General features: G+C 39.9%; 1 protein-coding gene across 11 annotated transcripts in view; it reads right to left on the reverse strand.

The window, feature by feature from the left end:
- Positions 1 to 13457: 13457 nt before the first annotated feature.
- Positions 13458 to 22241, reverse strand: part of RESF1 (retroelement silencing factor 1) — a 28030-nt gene continuing 19246 nt past the window's right edge. For all 11 annotated transcript variants that reach the window (XM_064420928.1, XM_064420930.1, XM_064420936.1 and 8 more), the window contains 3 exons: positions 16603 to 21895; positions 15779 to 15853; positions 13458 to 14636 (listed from right to left, as the gene is read on the reverse strand). In XM_064420928.1, coding sequence (XP_064276998.1) covers positions 14494 to 14636; positions 15779 to 15853; positions 16603 to 21856 — 5472 coding nt within the window. In that variant the 5' untranslated portion in view covers positions 21857 to 21895 and the 3' untranslated portion in view covers positions 13458 to 14493. The remainder of the gene's footprint in view (positions 14637 to 15778; positions 15854 to 16602; positions 21896 to 22241) is intronic.

A 22241-nucleotide genomic window follows, 5' to 3' on the forward strand; every position in this document is an offset into this window, starting at 1 on the left:
AATTATTGCTATTAATAATAGCAATAGTAGTTGTAGTGATTTGATACAACAAATGTAGGTAGAGGTTACATTAGCTGCTCTGAGACTCCTGATTTTCCTTCTAACCAGTGATCTGCTTAAAGAGAAAAGCAAAATGTATTACAGGTGCGCAAAATTTGCTGGTGGATTACTTCCCTGACCCTATTCAGTGCACAGCAATGCAGCTGCCAGGATGGCTCAGGGAGCTGGGAGGATGGGGATGCTGGGACACTGGGATCAGGCAGTGCCCGAGGCACAGCTCCCCAGACACCCTCCCACCTAAACTGACAGCCTGTCCCAATTCTGGATTAGTTTGAGCATGGCTAAACCTCTTCCTCTGACTGCAGTTAACCTCTACATGAATAAATGCTTCAATCTTTGGAGCGTGAGGTACTGACTGTCGGTGCAAATTTAAAAAAAACCCTTCAAAGATAAAGGTCTCTGCAGTCTTTTGTTTCATTTTCTGCACATCACGCAGATCTGATGTTTTCAGTGAATGCCTCTGAATTAATGGTGTTTATTCCTTGAGTTAGGAATGAGATCTGGAATAAATGAGTATGTCTCTAAACAATCCTTCATGCTGAATGTTGCAGACATGCCAATATTGTGGAAAATCACATTTACCTGCTCCACAGACTATTTCATCATCTTAAGCACTCACACAGCCCCACGCTGACACACAGGCACAGCAGAGCTGTGCAGTGCCCAGGGTGTTTGGTATCTCAAATGGCCAGGGCAGGTTTCTGTGGTAATTCCACATGTGTTCCTGCACTTCCCACTGCATCACTTGCAGACATTTCTGAACAGCAGGGAGCAGCAGGCAGCGCCAGCTCACTCCTACTGCAAGAATTATTTGCCATAGGCTTGGATGTTCTACATTTCTGCTCTCTGTTCTTCCTCACAGGTTTATATGTCAGTAGCTGCAATTGGTTCCCTGGGAGTCAAAAAAAAAATCTTTTTTGGTCTTTGAGTAGCTTTGTTTTTCTTAAGTCAATCTTCAACACTATGTAGCACTCTGTTCTGCATATTCCTCTTCTTTTTGTCCTCTCTCCATTCCCCTTTATATTCTCTGCTTTCCTCAGGTTTCTCCTGCCGCCCTACCACTGATACTATGAAGGTGTACAACAAAAGCTACACTTCTTTACAAGATTTAATTTCATATTAATACTGCATAGAAGACAAGAAGTCCTGCAAAGCCATTAATAAAGTGAAAATTCACAGCATATCTATATATAAACTCTAATCTAAATAATACTGACATTGCTGCTGGGTTCAGCTGCCACATGCTGACAGAGCACTGATAAAATACATGTGATGTATCTCCATCCTTAAAAACACATATAAAAGAGCTATATACCAATGAGACCAATTATTGTTCACTCTGTATTATGAAATGAGCCAAAGCCAGCAAGCACTCATTGTGAACAAATCGATCCCATGTCTCAGCTTTTCTGGCTGCAGCATCAGAGGAGTTCCAGACAGATCTCCCACTACCAGCAGTTATTCTGCCATTCCTTGCAGCTGTCTTTAAAGTCTGGTCTTGAAAATTTTAATCATGGAGACTCCACAAGTAGATCAGGGAACATACCTGTATCCTCTGCCTGCAGTTTGTAACTGAAGGAAATGGTTTGCCTGAAAATCTGGAAGGCAAAGTATGTTGGGGAAAAAAAGAACTCTTATGTTTATTTTTGTTTCTTTCACTCTAGGGTGCTGAACAACTGGAAGCAAACAGAAGGGCAGCAAAAAAACCCAAAACCAAAACCAAACTTCAAAGAGATGTGGCATGTAAACCTCTGTAATTTCTGGGGTTGGGTTTCTTTTTCGTCCAAGAGGGCTAATCCTTCAGAGCAACAGCATTTAACTTGTTAGCCAGGAGTTACAAAAAGATCTGGCAGGACTGCCCAGCTAACAAAGCAGCAAGAGAAAAGCAGCACAGATGAATGCAGAGCAGTGCACACGGTGAAGTGACCTTAATTCTATGTTCTCAACAGCTTTTGTCACCCGGCGTTCTCCTACGTCATTGCAGACAGCGTTTGCAGGATGAAGCTTTCTATCCCCTGAGTAGCAAAAAGACCAGCAAGGGAATTTAAACTTTCTTTTGGTACTCCATAAGGCAATGGTCTAGCTGGTCTTCTGAGAGGCTCTGGCCACTGCAAAAATGAGATTTTCCAACTAGAAAGGATACAGATAAGGGGAGTCAGATTGTTTCCTATTTCTGACTCATCTCTGCTATAGAAGAAAGCAAAAAGATTTGTTTTCCTCATTTTGAAAAAAGAGATTAACTGAGGACATGATAGGGGTCTAGAAAAACATAACTGACATGGAGCAGGTAGTGAGGGAATGATTAGTCTTTATTTTTCATGAGACTAGAACCACAGGGCACTCAATGAAACCATCAAGCAGGAGGGCAAAGACAAATGAAAAAAAATACTACTGGCACATGTAGTGCCTAATTGTATTGCAGGACATAACATCCTGTTATTTTATAAAATCCTGATTTGTTTGGATGCCCAAAGTATAAATAAATTCTGAAAGCTACTAGATGGCTTCCCAAGAGGAAAGGTCTGTTAAGGACAGTTAGACAACATTACGTAGATACAATTTCTAGATGAGAAAGTTTTTAAACTAAAACTTGCTGGAAATTGGAGAAGTATCATGGAAAAAATATGAATCCAAGATTGGTTTTATGACTTTTTCTGTCCTACCAGTGCTATAGTAGAGAAAGACAACAGATCAGATGGGTTATATGTATATAGTACAGCTGTTTGTCTTCTGTTTCATCAGAATGACTAGTTACAAAAGCTATATATAGTCAGAAATGGGAAATTATATTAGAGTAATAGGTACTGATTGTTTCCATGACAACATCAAACACACAAAAACAACACTAGTTCTCCCATAAAGAAAATCTATGTATCTTGAATTGTAAAGAAAGTTCAAAGTTTTGAAGTTGGAGATGTGGAGACATGAGAACAATAGAAATTTATACTAGTGAGGGAAAAAAATGGAGAACACAATGAAGCAGCCCTCCTGTGAGGTTCATATCTGATCTCCAGTAAAATTGTGAGTTTTTCTGTTGTTTCATGCGCATTGTTTTCATGTGCAGGATTAAATTTTGCAAGAAGTCCACAGGGCAAAATGATGACATTTTCATATCTGTCATTTTTCTCCTTCATCAGGTGTAGGAGGAAAAACTAGATTTTTTTCCAAAAGTTGATTGAACTCAGAATTTGGTAGTCAAATCATATAAACTCAGGAAATGCAGAGAAATAAGAAGAAGAATAAAGAATGGAGCACCCATGTACAACCAGTTATTTTTCTTCACATTTTTTCTACAGGTGATGCCAAGAAATTTAAGACAGGCTTAAATCAAAGTGTTGCCTTAAGCATCAGCATTTAATTTCCTTCCAGCTCACATCCCAGCCAGTGCCAAAGACAGATTGGGAATCTGATCAACAAGAGACCTGATTTCCATTTTGATAAGGAACTATAATTACTAGAACCATCTTGACAGATAGGTACTGTAAGAAATTAGTATTGCTGGAAGAGAAATTTCTTTCTTCAGCTACGATAATGAACTGGTTTTACTGGCTATAGAGGCACTGGTTACCTCAGTGCCTCTTTAACAGATTTTGAGAAAAGACTCTCCAAATTAAACATGCCAAGGAAAGATGATAATGTTCATCTCCAATCACAGGACAACTAGATTAATTATTTCAACCTAAAAATTATTGCAGATTATTCAGCTACATACTAGAGATTCTTTATATCCCCACTGAGTCTTGCAACTTTAGAATGTTGTTGTTTAAAGGTGATTTTTGGTATTACACATCTTACTGAAATTTAAATCACATTACCAGCTATGAAGATCTAAGTGGTGCCTCAATACAATGCAACACCAAATTAATTTGCCCAGACACAAAGGACAGTTTTGCTTCCATTTCATGTCTGTGTATCTTTAAATCTTTTCAGAGTCTAAAACTTAGACATAGGGGTAGATATTTTATTTGGGTTTCTTTCAGCATATTTTAACTGAAATGTTTCAGATATTTTTCTTGGGGAGATGGGTCATGTATATATATATATATATATATTTTTTTTTTTTAAATTTTTTTTTTAGAAGGAATCCTAATAAATTCCATCAGCATTTTTTTCATGGGATTTTTTTGCCCCCAAAGACCTGTATCCTGGTGTCTGTGTCCAGACAGAAGGGTGTATGTATATACTCCTTGGAAAAGGAAGAAGTTCTTCTAAAATAATTTTTTTCAGCTGAATTTCTCTATACTCTTGTGTTTTGCATTGTTATCAGACCTCACTCATGTCAGAAAAGCAGGAGGAATAGCTTTTATTTTCCAGCAGAAATTTCCATATGGGTCAGCCTTTTTGATTTTGTAATATTCTGCAGCACTGGAGAACAAACTCAGACAAATTATCATCAACACATGGAAGCTGGAGATAGATGACTGGAAGTTTTTTGGCCCCATTTTTTCTCTTATTCAGCCCAAACTACTTTATTTTTAGATTATGCTACTTTGTACCCCTTCCATAAATACTCCACTCTTCCCTTTGATTGCAAGTTCATAATTAATTTATATTAACACATTTAAATCCAGAACAGGCACTCATATAATGATTTGCAGATTTTAATCGTTCTTTGCCATCTCCTGTCTCTTCCTCCATTGAATATCTACCCCACTATTTCTTACCAGAATTAATAAACTTTAATCCAATTGGTAAAGATAAGATTCATGTGCAAAAGTTACAGTGCTGAGCCCAAACTTCCTTTTTCTTGTATCTTGTGCTAACAGGGGGCTGTTCATGAGTCCTGTGTCCTTCAGATCCAGTGGTCTCAGTTCCTCAGCCAAATAAATGCTCTGCAGACACCAATTTGATGTATTTCATTTGCCTGACCTAGAAAGCAACTCCTGGCTCATCCATATCCTACCGGCAGTTTCTGTGAACACAGGCTGGGTCCAGTTCTCTTGTTCAGGAGGGATGTGATCGAACAAGTTGCTCACAGAGCCTTCAGAGGAGTGTCTAAACACCAGATTTACTCTAAAAACTGATCAGGAAATATAGAAAGCTGAGGCTTGCTAACAGCAAGGCCTGCAAGCCATTCCTCTCCTCAGCATTTTTCCACATTCCACCCCTCCAGTCCTCTGGGCAGGCAGCTTCAGCTTTGTTCCACCCAGTTCCAGGCCAGATCTCCACCTTCTCACTCTCTACAGAAACTGGTCATCAAACAACTCCTTTTTAAAAAAAAGAAAAAAAAAAAAACGCCTTCTTCTACCAGATGGTTTTCCTTGAGGATTTCCATGCCTTGCCAGGTAATGAAAGGCTTGTTACCTGCTCCTCAAATAGAGACAAAGTTATTCAGACTACTTTAACTAGGTCTTTGTTTATTTTCTCCATAATATTAAATTAAAATATTATTAAAAATTATTAAAAATTTTATTTAAAAATATCATTAAAACTATTAAAGCACCACCCAAAGATCTAAGGTTCCAGTCAAAAGTAATTTATTACAACCCTTTCTGCTTTTGCAGGTATGTATTTTTCATCAAGCACCATCAAAGTGGTAATTAATGCATTTCTGCCCTTTTTTGGCCCATCAGAGCAGCAGAGTTACTACATGCTAGTTTCCAAACCCAGATGCATCACTTTGTCATACCTTACTTTGATTTTTCCTGCTCACATGAAGAAGTCGCTTTTGATAACTGGGTCAACAGGAGGACAACATTTAATTACAGTTCAGAGTAGTCTTGATCATGTGTTTCCTCCTTTTTGATGAAACCCAAATAAGATCAAAGACTACAGGTCTTCTTTTCTGCCATATGGACGCTGCACTGGACAGTTGATTAAAAGTCTTTTTGGCATTAAACAGTTGGCTCCTTTCCGAATATAAAAACAACTTTTGCAGAATCAAAATTTTCAACTAAGAAAACTTTCTGTTTACAATTAGAACAATTGAAATATTATCTTCATTGTACTCAATGAAGAATATACTGAAGTTCAAGTTCAACTTCTTCCAAGTTACCCAAAATGTTTCATTCTGAAGGACTTCTACAATTAACCGCCAATTACAGTGTCTTGTATGACACAAATTAAGAGTGTCAATCTCCGTTCTTTCTTAATGTCTTGATATCCATGACACAATGCAGTGCATTATCTATTTAAAAAACATGAATGTTTCATTGTGAGAGCCACAGGATTTTCACAGTGTTATGGAAAATGTGCCTGACCAGAAAATTCTGCTTTATAGTGAGCATCAGGTTATTCAAAAGCAACATCCAAGATGCAATGCACAAAGTTGGAAAAGCTTCATGTGACAAATCACTCTGAAGTATTTTTAAAATTAAGAATTATTTTTCAGATAATATGACTTGGTCCTATGAAGTTATTAATATGATTATTGCACAGTGCAGCAGTGTTCACTGGTTATAGAATCAAGTTCTGTTAGTAGTCACAACAAATTGATTCCAAGTGGGGCTGCACTACCTCATATAAAACAAAAATTTGGTCTGTGTTACCGTAGATTCATGGGAAGTTAGAGCAAACTGTGTTTCCCTGGCTCAATGTCAAGCTGCTTTGTTTTCACACAAATTTTTAGCACTTCCAGAACAAAATCTTGAAGGGAAATCAATTCATATTTGTATTTTTAGAAGTGCCTAAAACTTGTATAAAGATCTGATGTAAATTTAATATGAATATTTTTCTATGAGAAGTAGAAATTAGATATTTCTTTCAAAATCAGGATTTTCCTGGTTACTTATTTAACTCTTTGTTCTGCTGGCCAATTACAAGTTGTTTTGGCAGCATCACGCAGTCAAGTATTTGTAAGTTTATACTGCATCACAGTGTAAGGAGTTTTTTTGTGCAAGTACCCAAATTAAGCACTTGCACATTCAGGAAGTACTTACCATGGTAATTCTTAATCCATAAGTACCAAGAGATTTTACATCATGGAATTTTCTTCTGTTAAAGGGCCAGATTCTGTCCCTGCCTACAAACCACTGAGGTATGTGTGGTACCAAGATTGGCCCTGCTGAACTGCTGTGACTGGTGCATTGAAGAATAAAAGCAGATAAATTTGATTATCAAGGTGATGAGATGTTTGTGTGATCCCTGGACAGGTGAGATTTTGCCCTTGACTTTAGGAACAGGCTACCCAAGAAAGTGGCTGGGTCACCATCCCTGGAGATATTTAAAAGTCATATAGATGTGACACCCGGGGATGTGGTTTTGTGGTGGGCTGGCAGTGCTAGGTTCATCATTGGAGTCCATGATCTTAAAGGTCTTTTCCAACCTAAATGAAGCCCTGATTCTGTGAATTCAGACCTCTGATGTACAAACCACCCTCCACTCTGTGCCCAGCACAATTTTAAATGTCTCTCTCGCGGCATCCCTCGATTTCTGCTTCACCAAGGTAAGACTAGGCTAGCTGAGAGAAGACAAACATTTTTCCTGAAGTATCCACCATAACCTCATCCTCTCCAACAATGACTTTCATCATCACTTCAACTGTGATATCTTGTAAAGTGTCTTCTGCTGCTACACAGTTTTACGTGACAGGCAGAATCTCACATGCATCGCTGCTAGCATCAGCAATGGCTGTCCCGGGGCCTGACACCTTCCCTGTGCACTCCATTGACAAAATGAATTAATTTACAGCACAGGCATTTGCAGACATCTCCCTGGAAAATTAGGAAAAGGGAGCCAGCCATGTGACAAACCCATCAGAGAAGCTGCCCCAGTCCCAGGCTGTCCATCATCCCTTCCAGAAGGAAGCAGTGCCACTCCAGAGGATTGTTTTCGGCTTTGTTGGGCTGGCAGCAGAAGCTCCCCGCCCTTCTGAGTTTCACGGTTGCAGAAGCAAAGCCCAAACGTTTGACAATTTATAAAAACAAGGTTACTTTGTTTTCCATCCTAATTTTTCATTGCCTCGGCTGCTCTGCTGGCAGGCAATTTCATGAAGATACGGTCTGATAAACTGACTTTGAACACTGAATCAATTGTGTGATTTAAAGTAAGAGCCCAAACTCAGCCAGCAAGTCATAAAGCAAAAAATTCATTAGAAAGGGAGCTGCAGTAAGCCACTCTAATAAGGGGCATCCTAATACTTTTATGTTCAAAGCATCCTATAATGATAAACAATACTGTGTTTGAGATGTAAAGAGACTGAAATAATTGTTTATGAAATTGGAATATATGGTTAATTTAGAAGAAAAGAAAGATTCACAGACATGCTGATTTTTAATTCCTTTTCCACATAGCTGCCTGATACAAAGGCCATGAAAGACTGGTTGTTATTAAGTGAGATCACTCATGGCATTTCTTTTCCACTTTCTAGCCACAGAAAAGGCAGTAAGGAAAATTAGACTGACAAATCTTCCCCTAGATGGAAAGAAAAAACAGAGCAAAAGAAAATCCATGTGTTCTCACTTGTGGAATTTCATGTTATCCCATATAAGGCCAAGTTTATGCAGCATGTGTATCAAAAATTCTAAAACCCTGGGTGTTATAAAATCACCAGGACAAATGCCAGTTTCAAGGCATCTGTAAGAGGCTAAGACAAAATTCAGGGCACTTTGGGATTCCAGTGCATGGTAAGCTGCACTAGAATAAATGGCACAACAGATTAATATTTCATGTCTCTCAAACTAAGCCATCTTTTTTAATAGGGGAGAGACCCAGCAGAAGGGAAGGGCTGATCAGCTGAGCCTCACTGCTGGCAATGGGATGGTTTAATGCCCTCTGACCAGTGTGTGCCCCCCACAACATTCCTGCCCTGGCTAGGCACCAGGAGGCTCAGCCCCATCCAACCTGACCCTGAATGTTTCCAAGGATGGGGCATTCACCAGCTCTTTGGGGAGCCTATGCAACCACCCTTACCTTTTCCTTTTATCTTGTCTCAATCTACCCTTTCCTATTTTAAGACCATTTCCCCTTGTCATGTCACAACAAGCTCTGCTAAAAAGTCTGTCCCCTCCATGCCTGGCTGCAAGGCACAGCACAGAGATGGCAGGTGTCCCTCCATCCTTCAGACCACTTTCCATTACCACTGCCCAAATCCAAGTCCCCAGACCTCTAGGCTTTGGAAAAAACAGCCAGTGCCAGAGAAATGATGATCAATTCTTTCATGCCAGTGTTATAGTACTGACCAAGACAACCTTCTCTCCGCTGACAGGGGTGAAGGCCCTGGCTGGGAGCAGAGGCACACTGCAAACTTTGGGTTTCTAGCAGTGAGACAATGGCAAGCCCTTAAAGAACAGACAGATGTTGCTGTAGTGCTGAATGCAGTCTCCACACTGTCATCTAGTGGATTTAGTGGTGATAGCCAGAGCCCAGTTTAATACTACTCTGTAATTTCACTGAACGTAACTGCAGCTTAAATTTTTTTTTTCTGTACACTTTCTGCCTTTTCTCACCCAGTTCTCTTGGGACATCTCTTTTCTGAATCCTCCTTTTACAATAATTTTCTTCTCAAAATTTTAAACCTTTAATACAACAATGCCCTTTTCTTTGGGTTATTGCAATTCCCAGGCAAGCTATTTCCCCAGCGCAGTGGCTGCAGAATGTATTTCCCTTTCCTTTAGGAGAATGTATTTTCCTTTTCCTTAAATTAGAGTAGAAATAAGTTTCTTGTGTGGGCAGGACAGCATAAATGCCCTTAGAGATTTATTATGAGTGATGTAAGTGCCCTCTGATCCCCCTCCAGGCTTCAAAGACAGCTCTACAGGCTGAGCACACAGGGTGTCTGTAGGTGAACAGTGACTCTGCCTCTCCAGGCTCCAGCCCCACAGCTTGTAGGCTCCTGCTCTGAAAAATTGCCAGATAAATTCAAGTACTACAAACACCAGGAAAACAAAATTATGCCAGCTATGTTTGCCTAAACCTAACAATTATGGAACTATGATAAACCTAGCAGTGTGTGGGTATGATAAATATTAGCAAAGTGGAGTATGACAAGCACCCCAAAATCCTGAGCTCTTCCAGTTCAAGAGGGTCTGCAAGATGCAGCTGTTGGGTCCAAGCTCATGAGGGGTGTCCCACCTCATGTGTTAAAGTGCTGTGGAGGTGTTTTTCTTTGTAGCTGTGGATTCCCAGACAATGGGATTCTCTGATGCTATCCTATTTTGCTAAGCCTACCTATTGATAATTGATTTTTCCTTTCATCCTCTAGGTTGTAGTGACCTGTGACCTTCTGTACTTGCTCATTTATGGAGCCAGATTGCTCCTCATTCCTGGGGAGTCAGCTCTGAGCCTGTCCCAGAGGCAGCCCACATCCCACAGCTGCCTTCCTGAGGAGTCAGCTCCCCAGGGTCACCCAGAGACAACTGACCTCTTCTCTCTCGCTCTGCAGCTGGTTCAAGCACTGGGATTTTGCAACATCAACCCTATGGGCTTACCAGATGTTAAATCAGCAATTAGCTAAATATATTATCTCCAGGTCAGCAATTCTCTCACAGTTTGCAGGTATAGTAAGTCTGTGATTTGGCCAGTTTCTGTCCTACAGAAGAAATGATAAATATGTTTGTGCTGCTTTGGCAATTTTGTCACTGGCCCGTCTCAGCTCAGTGGCCCCTTTTCTGTGACCCTCCACTGCCTGCAGCTTCTCTTACAAAAAATGAGAGAAGGGAAAAGGATTTGTCAGAAGTTGTAAACAAAGGATATGAGGCCACTGACGTGCAGCAGAAAAGAGAAATGCAACTTTAAACATTCAGTACAACAGTTTACAAACCACGCTCCAGAACAGCTTTTCTTCTCTGCATCTGTGCTTCTGCATTCAGAGGCTCTATCAAAAACCTCTTGGATGAGTGCAGAGGCTATTTTTAATAACAAATTTCAGTTTAATAATTATTTTAATGAGCCTCTGGGGGAAAAAAAAAAGATAGAGGTATCTTCCACAGGCCACAGTATTGATCTATCAGGGAAAGAAGCCCATTGCCACATTCATGGCTGACTCCTAAATAAAAGCTGGGAGTGCAGGAATCAGTCAACTCCTCTAGAGAAACCCAGATTGGCTCCTTCAGCAATTAATTTTCAAGAACTGAGATTGACTCAGATGATGATAAACAAATGAAGAAGGACATGACACAAAAAGGACAAAGAATTAGGAGCTAACAACTGCTGGAAATCAAGTCTGTGTTAGACCTTGCTCTCTGGGAGATGACAGCTAATCCACCCTGTCACCAAGCTTTTAACAGAAACCTGTCCCTGTTGAAAGGGCTACGGGAGTAACAGAGGCCAGGACAGGAGAACAGTTATTTCAGAACAGAATTCCCCTTCTGTATCTTATCATGAATACATAGACTAAGTCTCCCACGTAAGGCAAGTAGATATACTTACTTTGGTACTGGTGCTTAAGCTCATTTTTGGGGAGAAGCAATGCGACACCCTGTTCTGCATTCACCACTGACAGCTCTCCAAATGGTTTGAGTTGTTTTACCCCCAGTCCAGGCAGAGCATCCTGCTACAGGATGAGACTTGCCTCAGGGAATTTTTAAGTTAATTAATTTCCAATTATTAAAAACATTTGAGTAGTGATTTGGATTTTTCTTTTGAAAAAAAACCAAAAAACATGCACAGGTAACCCTTTTCCTTCCCCCATTCCAGGTCCAGCGTCTCTCCATCACCCCAGGCACCTCTCCTCCCCCTCTTGCAATCACTGCAGGGTGCAATACACTCAGTTCATTCATTGAGGCAATGGACAGAGCAGGGCTATGAAAAGACAACAGGGATTTCTTCCGCTGGAATCCCAGGAAGACCTCTGACCAGCTTCACACAGAAAAGAGTACTTGCAGGTATAGATAGCATCCATGTCTAATCCTCATTAACTATAGATTTGGCCCTTCTCCTGTTCCCATAACATAGAACAATGGAGTGAGTGAGGTTCTCATCAAAACACTGCGGAACAGCTCTCTGCAGTTTCTTATCTCCCTTGCCACAAAGCCTCCCAGGAGTACAGAACAGCTGAAAGCCCCTTGCACTAACCCAGAAGAGTGCCTCCCTCCCAGGCAGCAGTGGGGCTTCTCATCTTACTGCACTTTCTAACCCCCAGAGACTATGCTGTGTATGGAAACTTGTCATCACAGCACTAAATGAGTACAAGTCCACAAAACCAGTGAAGTTCACAGAACCATTAAACCTTAAGAATTTACAGTGTGTATTGAATAGCCACTTCCAAATATTAAACATGCCAATTTCATCCTGTGCTCTCTTTCCCACACTCTTTCTATAAAATCTATATTTTTGTCATAATGTTTTAAAAGTTAAGGTTTAGGGACTCATGCATCTTGTCTGTAGTTGTTTACGGTCTTATCAGGGGAGAAATTTGCATTGGATGTACTTGCACATCAGAACAGGTTCAACCATAGTTAGTTAGCTGCACGAGATGAAGAGCAGAAATGCTGAGAAGCAGCATCAGGCTTCCCTATGGAAAGTTTTTCTTGTTGGCTCCTGTGACTGCCCATTTATCTTGTAGTTGCTGGAGATGCCCACAGGTGAAACAGGCAGTGTTAGAGACAGTTGTATCTGCTCTGTATCTGTCTGTCAAGCCAGCAGGACCACGGTAAAGTCTGGTGTTTACATGTGACATTTGTGCACATATCCACAGTGCTCATCCTGTGGAGCAGATGGTCTCCAGGCTTTTCTCTGTAGGTACTCCTTGCAGCCCTACCACTGCTCCTTACAGATGTTTTCCTTCCAGCAGCTGTCTGAATGGATAGTGGCCAACTTATGAGCCACAGCAATTTACCAGAGATTCCAATATCAGCAAAAAGTCTATCCCAAAGATCCCAGCCATACCAAATCAGAGCAGGCACAAGTCACAATGTCACTCTGTCACAATGTAAATATTGTCCCAGAGCCAAGCTGCACTTCTTGTACAAGAGAGGAAGGAGACACAGCTGCATCATCCACTGGGACTCAAAACTGGCATTCTTGCTTATTGGATGCACAAGATCAGTGACACAACTTCTCCAAATATTTAGAACATAAACATCATGGGTCACTGGATCAAATAATTTTCTATTGAAAAGCATTCACTCAAGTATTTATGTCAGCTTCATGTATCATTGTGCAGAACAAAACTCAGATTCCTGACAGGAATTCTGTTTTGTTTGTACTGGGTACACTTAAGGCTGCAATAAATCTTCTTTCATGCAGGCAGTATAATACAGGTAACTAAACTCTCAAGAAAATAAAAAACCTTTTCAGAGTTGACAACATTACTACAAAATCCTCAGTGGCAACATTCCCCATAGACTTAGTTTGGCATCCAGAGAGAGAAACTAATAAACTTGCAACTACTTCCTCTTAACAAGGAAGATCCATCATTTATTTTAAAGCTGCATTTCATCTGCAGACTATCTTCAATTCCTATTTAACTAACTGCAGTAAGCACAACTTCGTATTTTTAGGAAAAAAAAGACAAGGTGTAGTCCTCAAAAGTTTATTTCAAGTATAAAAACTGTTCAGTAAGGTATCTACAGGTTTTTTGTTCAGCATAAAGGTTTAATAAGATAGAAAGAATCAAGTACCAAATCTCTGTAAAAATACGATTTGATTTTAAATTTTGAGTAACAGTGAAAAGGCACTTAAACAAAAGACAGCTAATGACAAATACAACTGTTATGTCACAGTGAATGTGTAAGCAAACATAATCTAACACTTTATAAACAAAAAAATTAATCAGTCTAGCTGAACTCAGCAACATAATCCAGACAAGAGTGAATTTGAACTCCCTGCACTTCAACAATAGAAGTGGCAAAGAAAGAGAACACGAAAAGCAAGAGAAGTCTCAGTAAACTAACAGTCTGCAGCACTGTGTTCAAACTATGAACTCAAAGTTCCGTTCATCCAAGCTCCACAAAAAGAAATTTAACAAAACTGGGTAGCAGCATGAATAATTCATAAATGCCCCTGATCTGTATGCTTGCATTGAGGGGTTTACATTTCTATTCCCAGTTTAGAAAAAAAAGTTTCTACAGAAACAGAAGCAAAACCATCAGACTACCCTAAGTGGGAAACAGAAGTGTAATGCTAGGGAATCCACTGCAGTCCCTTTGCAGCAGAAATATTTTTCCACTGCCAGCAATGGAAAGTATAATAAGTAAAAGTTTTTGAGAATCAGGAAAGAAAACATGCTACAACAGTTTAAATGAGTTTGTTATTTTTTGGTCAAGATTCAATGAGCTATTCTATCTTTAAAAAAAAAAAGAAAGAAAAAAAGGCAAAAGAAGAAATACGTTTAAAACAGCATTTACAGCACCAAAGAATATCTGGACAATAAATACAGAATAAGATGGTAATTATTCACAAATATGAGGAATTGGGGAAGGAAATTTTCAACACCCACCAGAAAACTGTGGGCTTTTACAATTATTCAGCAACATGAAGTAAACAGAAAAAAAATCATTTTAGTGTTGGCATTTTTTTCTTAGTGATAGTGAGACCTTTGATACAGGAGTCCTATCAAGATTTTTGCATCTTTTTTTCCAGATACATTTTCCTGTAGGTCTGAAAAATCTCTTTTGAGTCTTTGACAGGAATTTGAAGAGTCTCTCCATCTCCTTCCAGGATCTGTATAGCTGTATCAAGGGGAATACTGTCCTCAGCTGCAAGACAGACAAGCACGTTAAAGCAAGAGTCTCAAAGGACTCCACTCCTTATACATGTGGTACCTAAGACCTTCCAGTGTCAAAAAGGATGCCACAAACTTCCATCCTAAAGCACCAGGCACTTCAGATTTAAAACAATCTCCAATGCATCTTTAAGCACAAAATGGCTATTTGGGTGTCTTCACGGGAGTGATTTCTGGAGATATTAAGAAAGGTATGACAGGAAACATGCATTTGTGAAAGGAAGAGAAGCAAGAGGAAGGTCCAAAATGATGGCAGATACCAAAGCCCAAGGACACAGGCAACAGCAACAAAAGATGCAAAGGTTGCAAACGATGTTACTTGCAACACCACAACACAAGTACCACATGCAAGCCCTCTGTTCTAAAGCGAAGAAGCAGACAGCAACAAGGCTACAGAATGCATTCTGATTCCTGTTAGACCACAAGAAAAACAAAATGAGAGCTAGAGAGGTACCTAAAGCAAAGAAACAAGGACAGCTGGGAGCAACCTCACCCAAGATTTACAAAGGATGGAACAAACAAGATCCTGAGATGAAAGTTGCCACTGTTGTGACAGTTGATTCCTAGAGGGTATAAAAGACCATCCAAAAAGCAATTTGCCATTCAAGACAAATGAGGAAGATGTAATAGTGGCCCCACTTTTCCTCTGGGTATCATACAGATTATTTTTTCCAGACTACTGGAACACACAGATCCTGGAACTTGTGAGCACAGGTGGTATGTGTGGACATCAGCAACATACTGTGAAAGCCAGATTTATTTTAAAAATCACTTTCTGTTTTTGCACTAGGTTCTGCTACATGACTTTCTATATTTTAAAGCATGAAAGAGTCTTTATATACAATTGAAAACTGTATTTCAATGTTACTAGTGCTACATCCAAGTTAACGGCACAGGAAAATCTCAACATTTCCAACAACATATTCATAAAGCAATAAAAAGCTATACAAATCTTTGAGACTTGTAAGTCTATTCTGTGGTATCCATTTAATCAGGAGAATGAGTAAATAATAATTTTAAATGTTTTATTAAGGTTTACTACTGTAAAGGAACATTTAAACCACGCAAAGAGGATTTAACTTGTATTTCAAATGGGACATTCAGAAGTCACTTCACCTGTAGAGATCTCTTCCAGTTTCTTTTGCTTCACTGGTTCACATTTTAACCAATCTTCTTTTTTACTCTTGACACCTAAAAATAAAATTTTCAAAAAAATGTTTCTGAGGTTCCTTTGTCACAAGTTTTGTCCTCTATTCAGCATTAAATTCTAACAGATATTAGCACACGCAAAAGAAAATTTCCTTTGGGTATGAAAATTACTCCAAGCGCTGATATATACAGCTTAAGAAAAATAAAATACAACATTTGACATAAATATGCTTCAGAATGCACCATGTAAAACGTTGAAAAGGGGGCTAAGGAAGAGAAGGAAAAATGGATGCTTAAAGCAAAGATGGCAAAGATTATGGGGACTAAGGGCAGGATACGTCTGCCCTAAGCCCACTCTATTCCTCACTGTCACAAAGATCGCTCCCCCTCTGCCCAGCCAGACTGATGCACAAGCAGGAGAACAGTGAACACAGACCAGATCACCTTTGATCAGATCACCCTCACTACGCCAAGGGAATCTACTTTCTACAACCAAGCCAAGCTAACTTCTACAAGTACTTTAGAAAGCCTTCTCCCAAAGTTACTTGAAACTGCCATGCTCTAAAGTATTCTAATTTCATTCCCTAAGACTTACAGATAATTGAAGGAAAACTCCCATGTTCTTTTTCAGCTGAAGACACACCTGTGGTCTGTCAGAGAGCAAGTTAGGATATCTCAGCTTTCAGCCTCCACAGTCCCATGTTTTCACTGTCTGTAGCTTTGTGCAACATGAATTTTAAAATGAATACATAGATTTTACTTACAAATTAATATTTAAGAGACCATCATACCTTCTACAACGACTTTATCTCTTTCTGGAGAATTCTTTGCAGCTAAGCTTTCTTCGCCAGGGGCTGGATTTCTGAACAGTATCTCTGGATACAGCTTGAACTCAAGGACTTCCTGTTTGCATGATTTCTCAACTGTCGAGACAGACACATCTTTTTTTGAGCTGCTGCCTTGTGACATTTTGGTGGTTCTATGCCAGACAGGTCTGACAGGTGATGTCTCCAATTTTGTCAGAGAGATGCGCTCCTGTGCTGTACGTTTAAATGCCACTCTGTTCAGGTAGTGTTTTTTGGGTTCCTTTTGAAGATGCAGCTTTAGTCTGTTATTTCTTCTGTTTAGGTAGAGAAGATTTTTATCAGGAAACATTTTCTCAGAGCACTTGTCTTTGTTTTGACCATCGAGATGTCTTTCTTTGCTAGAAAAGAAGTTTTTAGACATGCTAGAAGATCGAGCCCTTTTTCTCTGCAGTTTAAGCACAGAGCAATCTGCTAAGGAACTCCTTGGCTTCCAACCATTTTCTCCATTCAGTTTTTTAGCTTTGTCAGCATTTAGCAAACAATTGTGTGCAAGCTGCTTAGAACTCTTTCCTTCGGATTGTTTCAGTCCTTCCTCTTCCAGCTTTGCTTTCTTAAATTCTCTCTTCCCAACCATATTTTCCTTCATCTTCCGTTTGTATGACTGCTCTTGCAAAGAATGAACTTTCAGAGATTTATGCTGAGAATATTTTGTGTGTCTTGATTTGAAGTCTACAGTGCTACTATCGGAGAATTTTACAGCATCAGCTCGATAACTACTCAATTTTTTATGTTTTATTTCTGCTGGCAATTTTGCTTGCTCTTTGACACTAATTCCTACGTCTTGCCTAAGCACTTCCTTTTGTTCCCTGCAGCTTTGTTCTTCAGCAGAGTTCTCTTCACAAGTTGTTTTTTTTAGTCCTTGACTGACTTCAGATTGCTTAATTTCAACAGTTTCTGACTTCACAGTTTGATGAATGTCTGTTTTGGATTTCATGGTCAGGCTTGGTTTGGTTGTATCTTTTGAAAGGGACTCAGTTTTGAAAACTCCCTCCTTCTTTACAGGCAACTTCGCCATGTTGTCTGCATATGTATGATCAGTTTTTTCTGGTAACTCTTCGGAAGCTGTCTGGTGCTCTTTTTTGAAAGAATTCAGTTCTTTACTTGACACTTGGGTTCCTTTGTCAATTTGCAGATGTTCCTTCAAACTGCCGCTTTTGCATTTATCAGCATCCTGGTTTTCAAAAGAATTAACTGGTCCAATTTTTTCCTGCTTTGTTGTAGGCAGTTTGTATTCATCATCCACCATCAGCCTAGGTTTCTTGCTCATTTCAGAGGTGTATTTGCAAATATCTTTATTTTTGCTAATATTGTCTGGGATTTTTTCAGATATTGTCAGGTCTCCTCCCACTATACAGTTTTCCTTTTTCAAGGCATCAGATTGACTGTTGCTTTCTTCTGTCTCTGCAGAGTCAGTATTTTCAGCTTTTGAAAGTTGACAATCATTTTTGTCTGAACCAGATGTTTGTAACTGAGAGGGACAATGTGGTATTTTATATGTTACAGATACACCCCCTGATAAAGAGCCATCTTCATTTTTTTCACTGGGGTTAGAAGTTTCTTGTGGGGTTTTTTCCTTCTCACATAGATCCTGACTAGGCTGGACACTGCTTTCAAGGTTGTTCTTGTCAGCTGAAGCCTTTTCTGACTGTTGCCTCACTTCTCTCTTGCTGTCACTAGAGGGACACTGGTTGTGCACAGGAGACAGTTCTTGAACCTGATCAGATCTTAACACTGCAAATTTAGTCTGATTTACTGGGTCCTTCAAATGAGAATTCTTGTCACAAATTTTAACCTCTTTTTGAGACTGATTCTCTGCCCCTTCAGCCACTGAACGACTTTGTGCTGCTTCTTTTGTTAGCATATCAACACCTTCAATGCCATATGGAAACTCTTTCACTAGAGCAAGCAGCTGATCTTTTAGATATTTACTAGGTTTTGCTCCAAGGAAGTTCACCTCCTTTTCCGTGCTATTTTTACTGGGCGTGGAATTTTGTTTACTGCAGTCTCCTGGAACAGTGGGTGCATTTGTTTTAGCAGTTATGCTGATAGAGGAATCCAGTGAATTTTGAGCTAACTTTTGTTTTGTATTAGCAGGACTTTCTAAGGAATTTTCAGGATGCTTGGAAGATGTCTTGAATGACGTGTTTTGTTCAGAGGTAGGAACTGCTTTAGGAGGATTGCCACTGCTTTCCTTCTCCAAATGACTTGATGATTCTTCCAACATCTTTAGCAGCAAGCTCTCTCTTTGGGCAGTGTTATTGCTCAGCTCAGTTTTATTCAAGTCCGAATGTTGTTCCTTTTGCTTTGTACCAGATGCATTTCCTTCTGATTGCAGTGTCTCATAGACTGATTTGAACATGCCTGCTATTTGTGGGTTATAAAATTTATCACCTTCAACAAGCGAGCAAACACTAGAAATGCAGAGCATGTCATTTTCCAGCACAGCTGTAGATGTATCTCCTGCCTCTAACAGAGCTTGCTTGTCTTCATGGTCTCTTGTACCTTCTTGAGAGATCTGACTACAAAAATTTGTGCCTGATTCAGGAAGAGGAGCCTTGTTTTGTAATCCAAACTGCAGATTTCCTCTTGCATCTTGTGCAGATTGACTAACTTTCCTTTGGTTTTCATCACCTACTTTGATCTGTTGCAAATCTGAATCCACTTTTTCTTCCAGAACACAATCACTGGGTGATGACCAAGCATTTTCTATTGTTCCTTTGGCAGTACTTGCCACATTTAAACCATTTTCCCCCTCTTCTTGCAAGCTACCTGTGCTCCCCAAGTTGACTGCTGGATAGGTTTTACCTTCAGACGTTGGGATCTTGCCTGCCTGCTCACTTAGTGTTCTTTGTTCACAAAGCACTAAAGGAGAGACAACTGCAACTTGAGGTTCAAAATTTTTTATCAAATTGGAAGTCAGTGTATCAAGTTTTTGTCCCACAGAGGTAGTTGTTACAGGCAAAACAGCCTCATCCATGCTATCCAGCACATTATTTTTTTCTCCCTTCTTTGTGTTTTGGTCAGAGGATGAAACCTGATTGGCTGTGGTGCTTTCATTTGACTGTTTATTTTCCACACTTACAGATTCTGGTGGATACTTCCCCCACAAGCGCAGGCATGCAACCAGCTCTTCCATAGAGTAATTACAATTGCTCTGGCTACAGGATGCATTTTCAGTAAATGGTGTTTTTTTCTGAGCTACCTCAGTCTGCAACTGAGCATCACCAGATGCAGTTGTTTCTGATGCAGGAGAGTTTGTGTGAGCCACAGATGCCTGCTCCCCTTTCAGACTTTCTACATTCTTCTCACTAGTGTCTTTTAGCAAGCTTCCACCCGAGACAGATGTATCAAGCAGTGGTTTTTCACTACACAGGAGATTGGTCAGTATTTTATCAGCAGTAGCACCAGCTGTCTTCTCTTTCAGCACGTTTGTGCTGCTCAATACAAACTGAAGAAATGATGAGTTCTCAGGGCCAATTTGCAGAGTCTTTGATGCAGTCCTGACAGAGCTCCCCGCTTGAGTAAAACACGAAGCATTGTTCGAGGAAGTCACAGTTCCTTGAGAAGAGGCCAAAGCATGCACATCCCTTTGTTCCAAGATGCTCTCAGGATTATTAAATTGAGCTGGGACTTTGCTCTGAGAGGGAATAGCAGTGAAGCTTGATGAAAGACTTCCCTGCTTCACCTGAGGGTTACTCTGAGTCACCTCTAATCTTCTGTTATCAGCACTGGCTAGGTTTTTATCATTTCTTTCTTCATGGGAAACCATGAGCGTGGGCCTCTCTGTCCTCACTGCTTCAGATGGGGGAGGCTGTACATTTTGTTTGGGCACACATGGAAGACAATTAGGAGAACATGGATAACTAGGAGGAAGAGAATGAGTATTTTTTTCATGATAGATTTTTTTTTTATAATTATGAACCGTTTCAAGCAGGACAACCCTTTTTTTAAGACATTTCAGCTTTTCAGCTTCCCAAGCTAGTCTCTCCTTTGTAATTCCTACTCCATGCGTTGCTACCACTGAAGAAATCTGAGCATTAACAGGCCCATTCATCAAACTACTAGTCTGGCTCTCTGGAACTGAAGCAGGATCACTCAGTGGCTTTGAAGAAAGAGCTTCTATTTCTTTCACAACATCAAGGAGTTCTTTGGGAATGCCAGGGGATGACACAGAACTTTCACTAAAAGATCGACTGGCTGTCACACTTCCACTTGGATTACAGACATTCCTGATGGATTGACTAACTTCTCCAGATTGCTGCTTCTGACAGTGTTGCTGAATACTGTTAAACCCAGGAGCATTTTTTGGATCCAGTGAGCACCTCTGCTGGTTTATGTTGTATCCATTAGGTACATTTTGCATTTCCTGTGGTACGCCCAGTGAAGATTGTGCTGCAGGCCTTGAAACACAGTTGGCAGGCAACAAAGATGGTGCAGAACATCCTCTAGGAGCTTCTGATCCCATCTGACTCTGCTGAAATTGTGGCAGCTGTATATTTGTCCCAGTATTTTGATTCGCTGAATACAAAACTTTACACTGATTATTGGAATTAAATATTTGGGGTTGGACATGTTGCCCGGAAGTACCAAGAGGAAAAGAATTATTCTGGGGATGAATGCCACCTTGATGTAGTGTTGCAAGTCTCAGGGAATTATGCTGCAGCATTTCTGGCTGCATGGTGTAAGTGTTGGTATTGCTGTACTGGGGCTCTCCAAGCACATTCCTTACATTATTCCCTGTGTTCACTTGAGAGGACAGAGGGGGTACATTTCTGCAGGGATAACTGTAGGGATTAGAGACTGGCCAAGAAGTCGGAGTCATCTCTGGCCGCAAAGGGGAATTCTGAATGGGAGGTTTTAGAGCTGTTACGTACATCTGTTGATTCCTTTTAACTGAGTATTTTGACATAAAAAAATTATTACCAGTTACTGATGCTCCTGGTGAGGTTTGATCTGAAGTTTTGAATCCTTCAGCATTTACAGCAGGGAAGGCAACATTGATAGTTGGCATATACACGATTTGGTTATTGTCAGCATGAGTGAATGCATTTTTAGAGGAGTTGGCATTTGTCTGAGGAAAGGCATGTCCATTAGGAAGTAACTGAGTGAAACATGCTCCTTCACTTTGCAGGTTTGCATTTGCATCAGCATTCTGGACTGGCCTTACATTCCAGTCCATCTTTTCTTGTCTTCTTTTTCTTCAGGCAAAACCAAGATGCTAAAAAAAAATTTTACAAAAATTACAACCTTTTCATGAAGACCTATTTCACTTACTAAGAAGTGATTTAGAATGCATCATGAACAGAACTGTTGAACCTAAATTGCTGGGTAGGAGAGCGACCCCACTAGCACAATCTGTAAACATCAATGCTGTCAATGTCAAGTTGCACAAATTGTTTCCCAGAACACATTAAAGTATAAAAGGAGAAGCAACTAAAAACTCAACTCACTATCTAATGACTAACAAAACCTTCACATTATTCTGCTAATTCTATTAACAATAGACTGCTGTATTTGCTGCTTTCATCCAAAAACAATGGGAAAAAACTCCAAAGCACATGTAT

Source organism: Passer domesticus, chromosome 5, assembly GCF_036417665.1.
Source record: "Passer domesticus isolate bPasDom1 chromosome 5, bPasDom1.hap1, whole genome shotgun sequence".
Lineage (NCBI taxonomy): Eukaryota > Metazoa > Chordata > Aves > Passeriformes > Passeridae > Passer > Passer domesticus.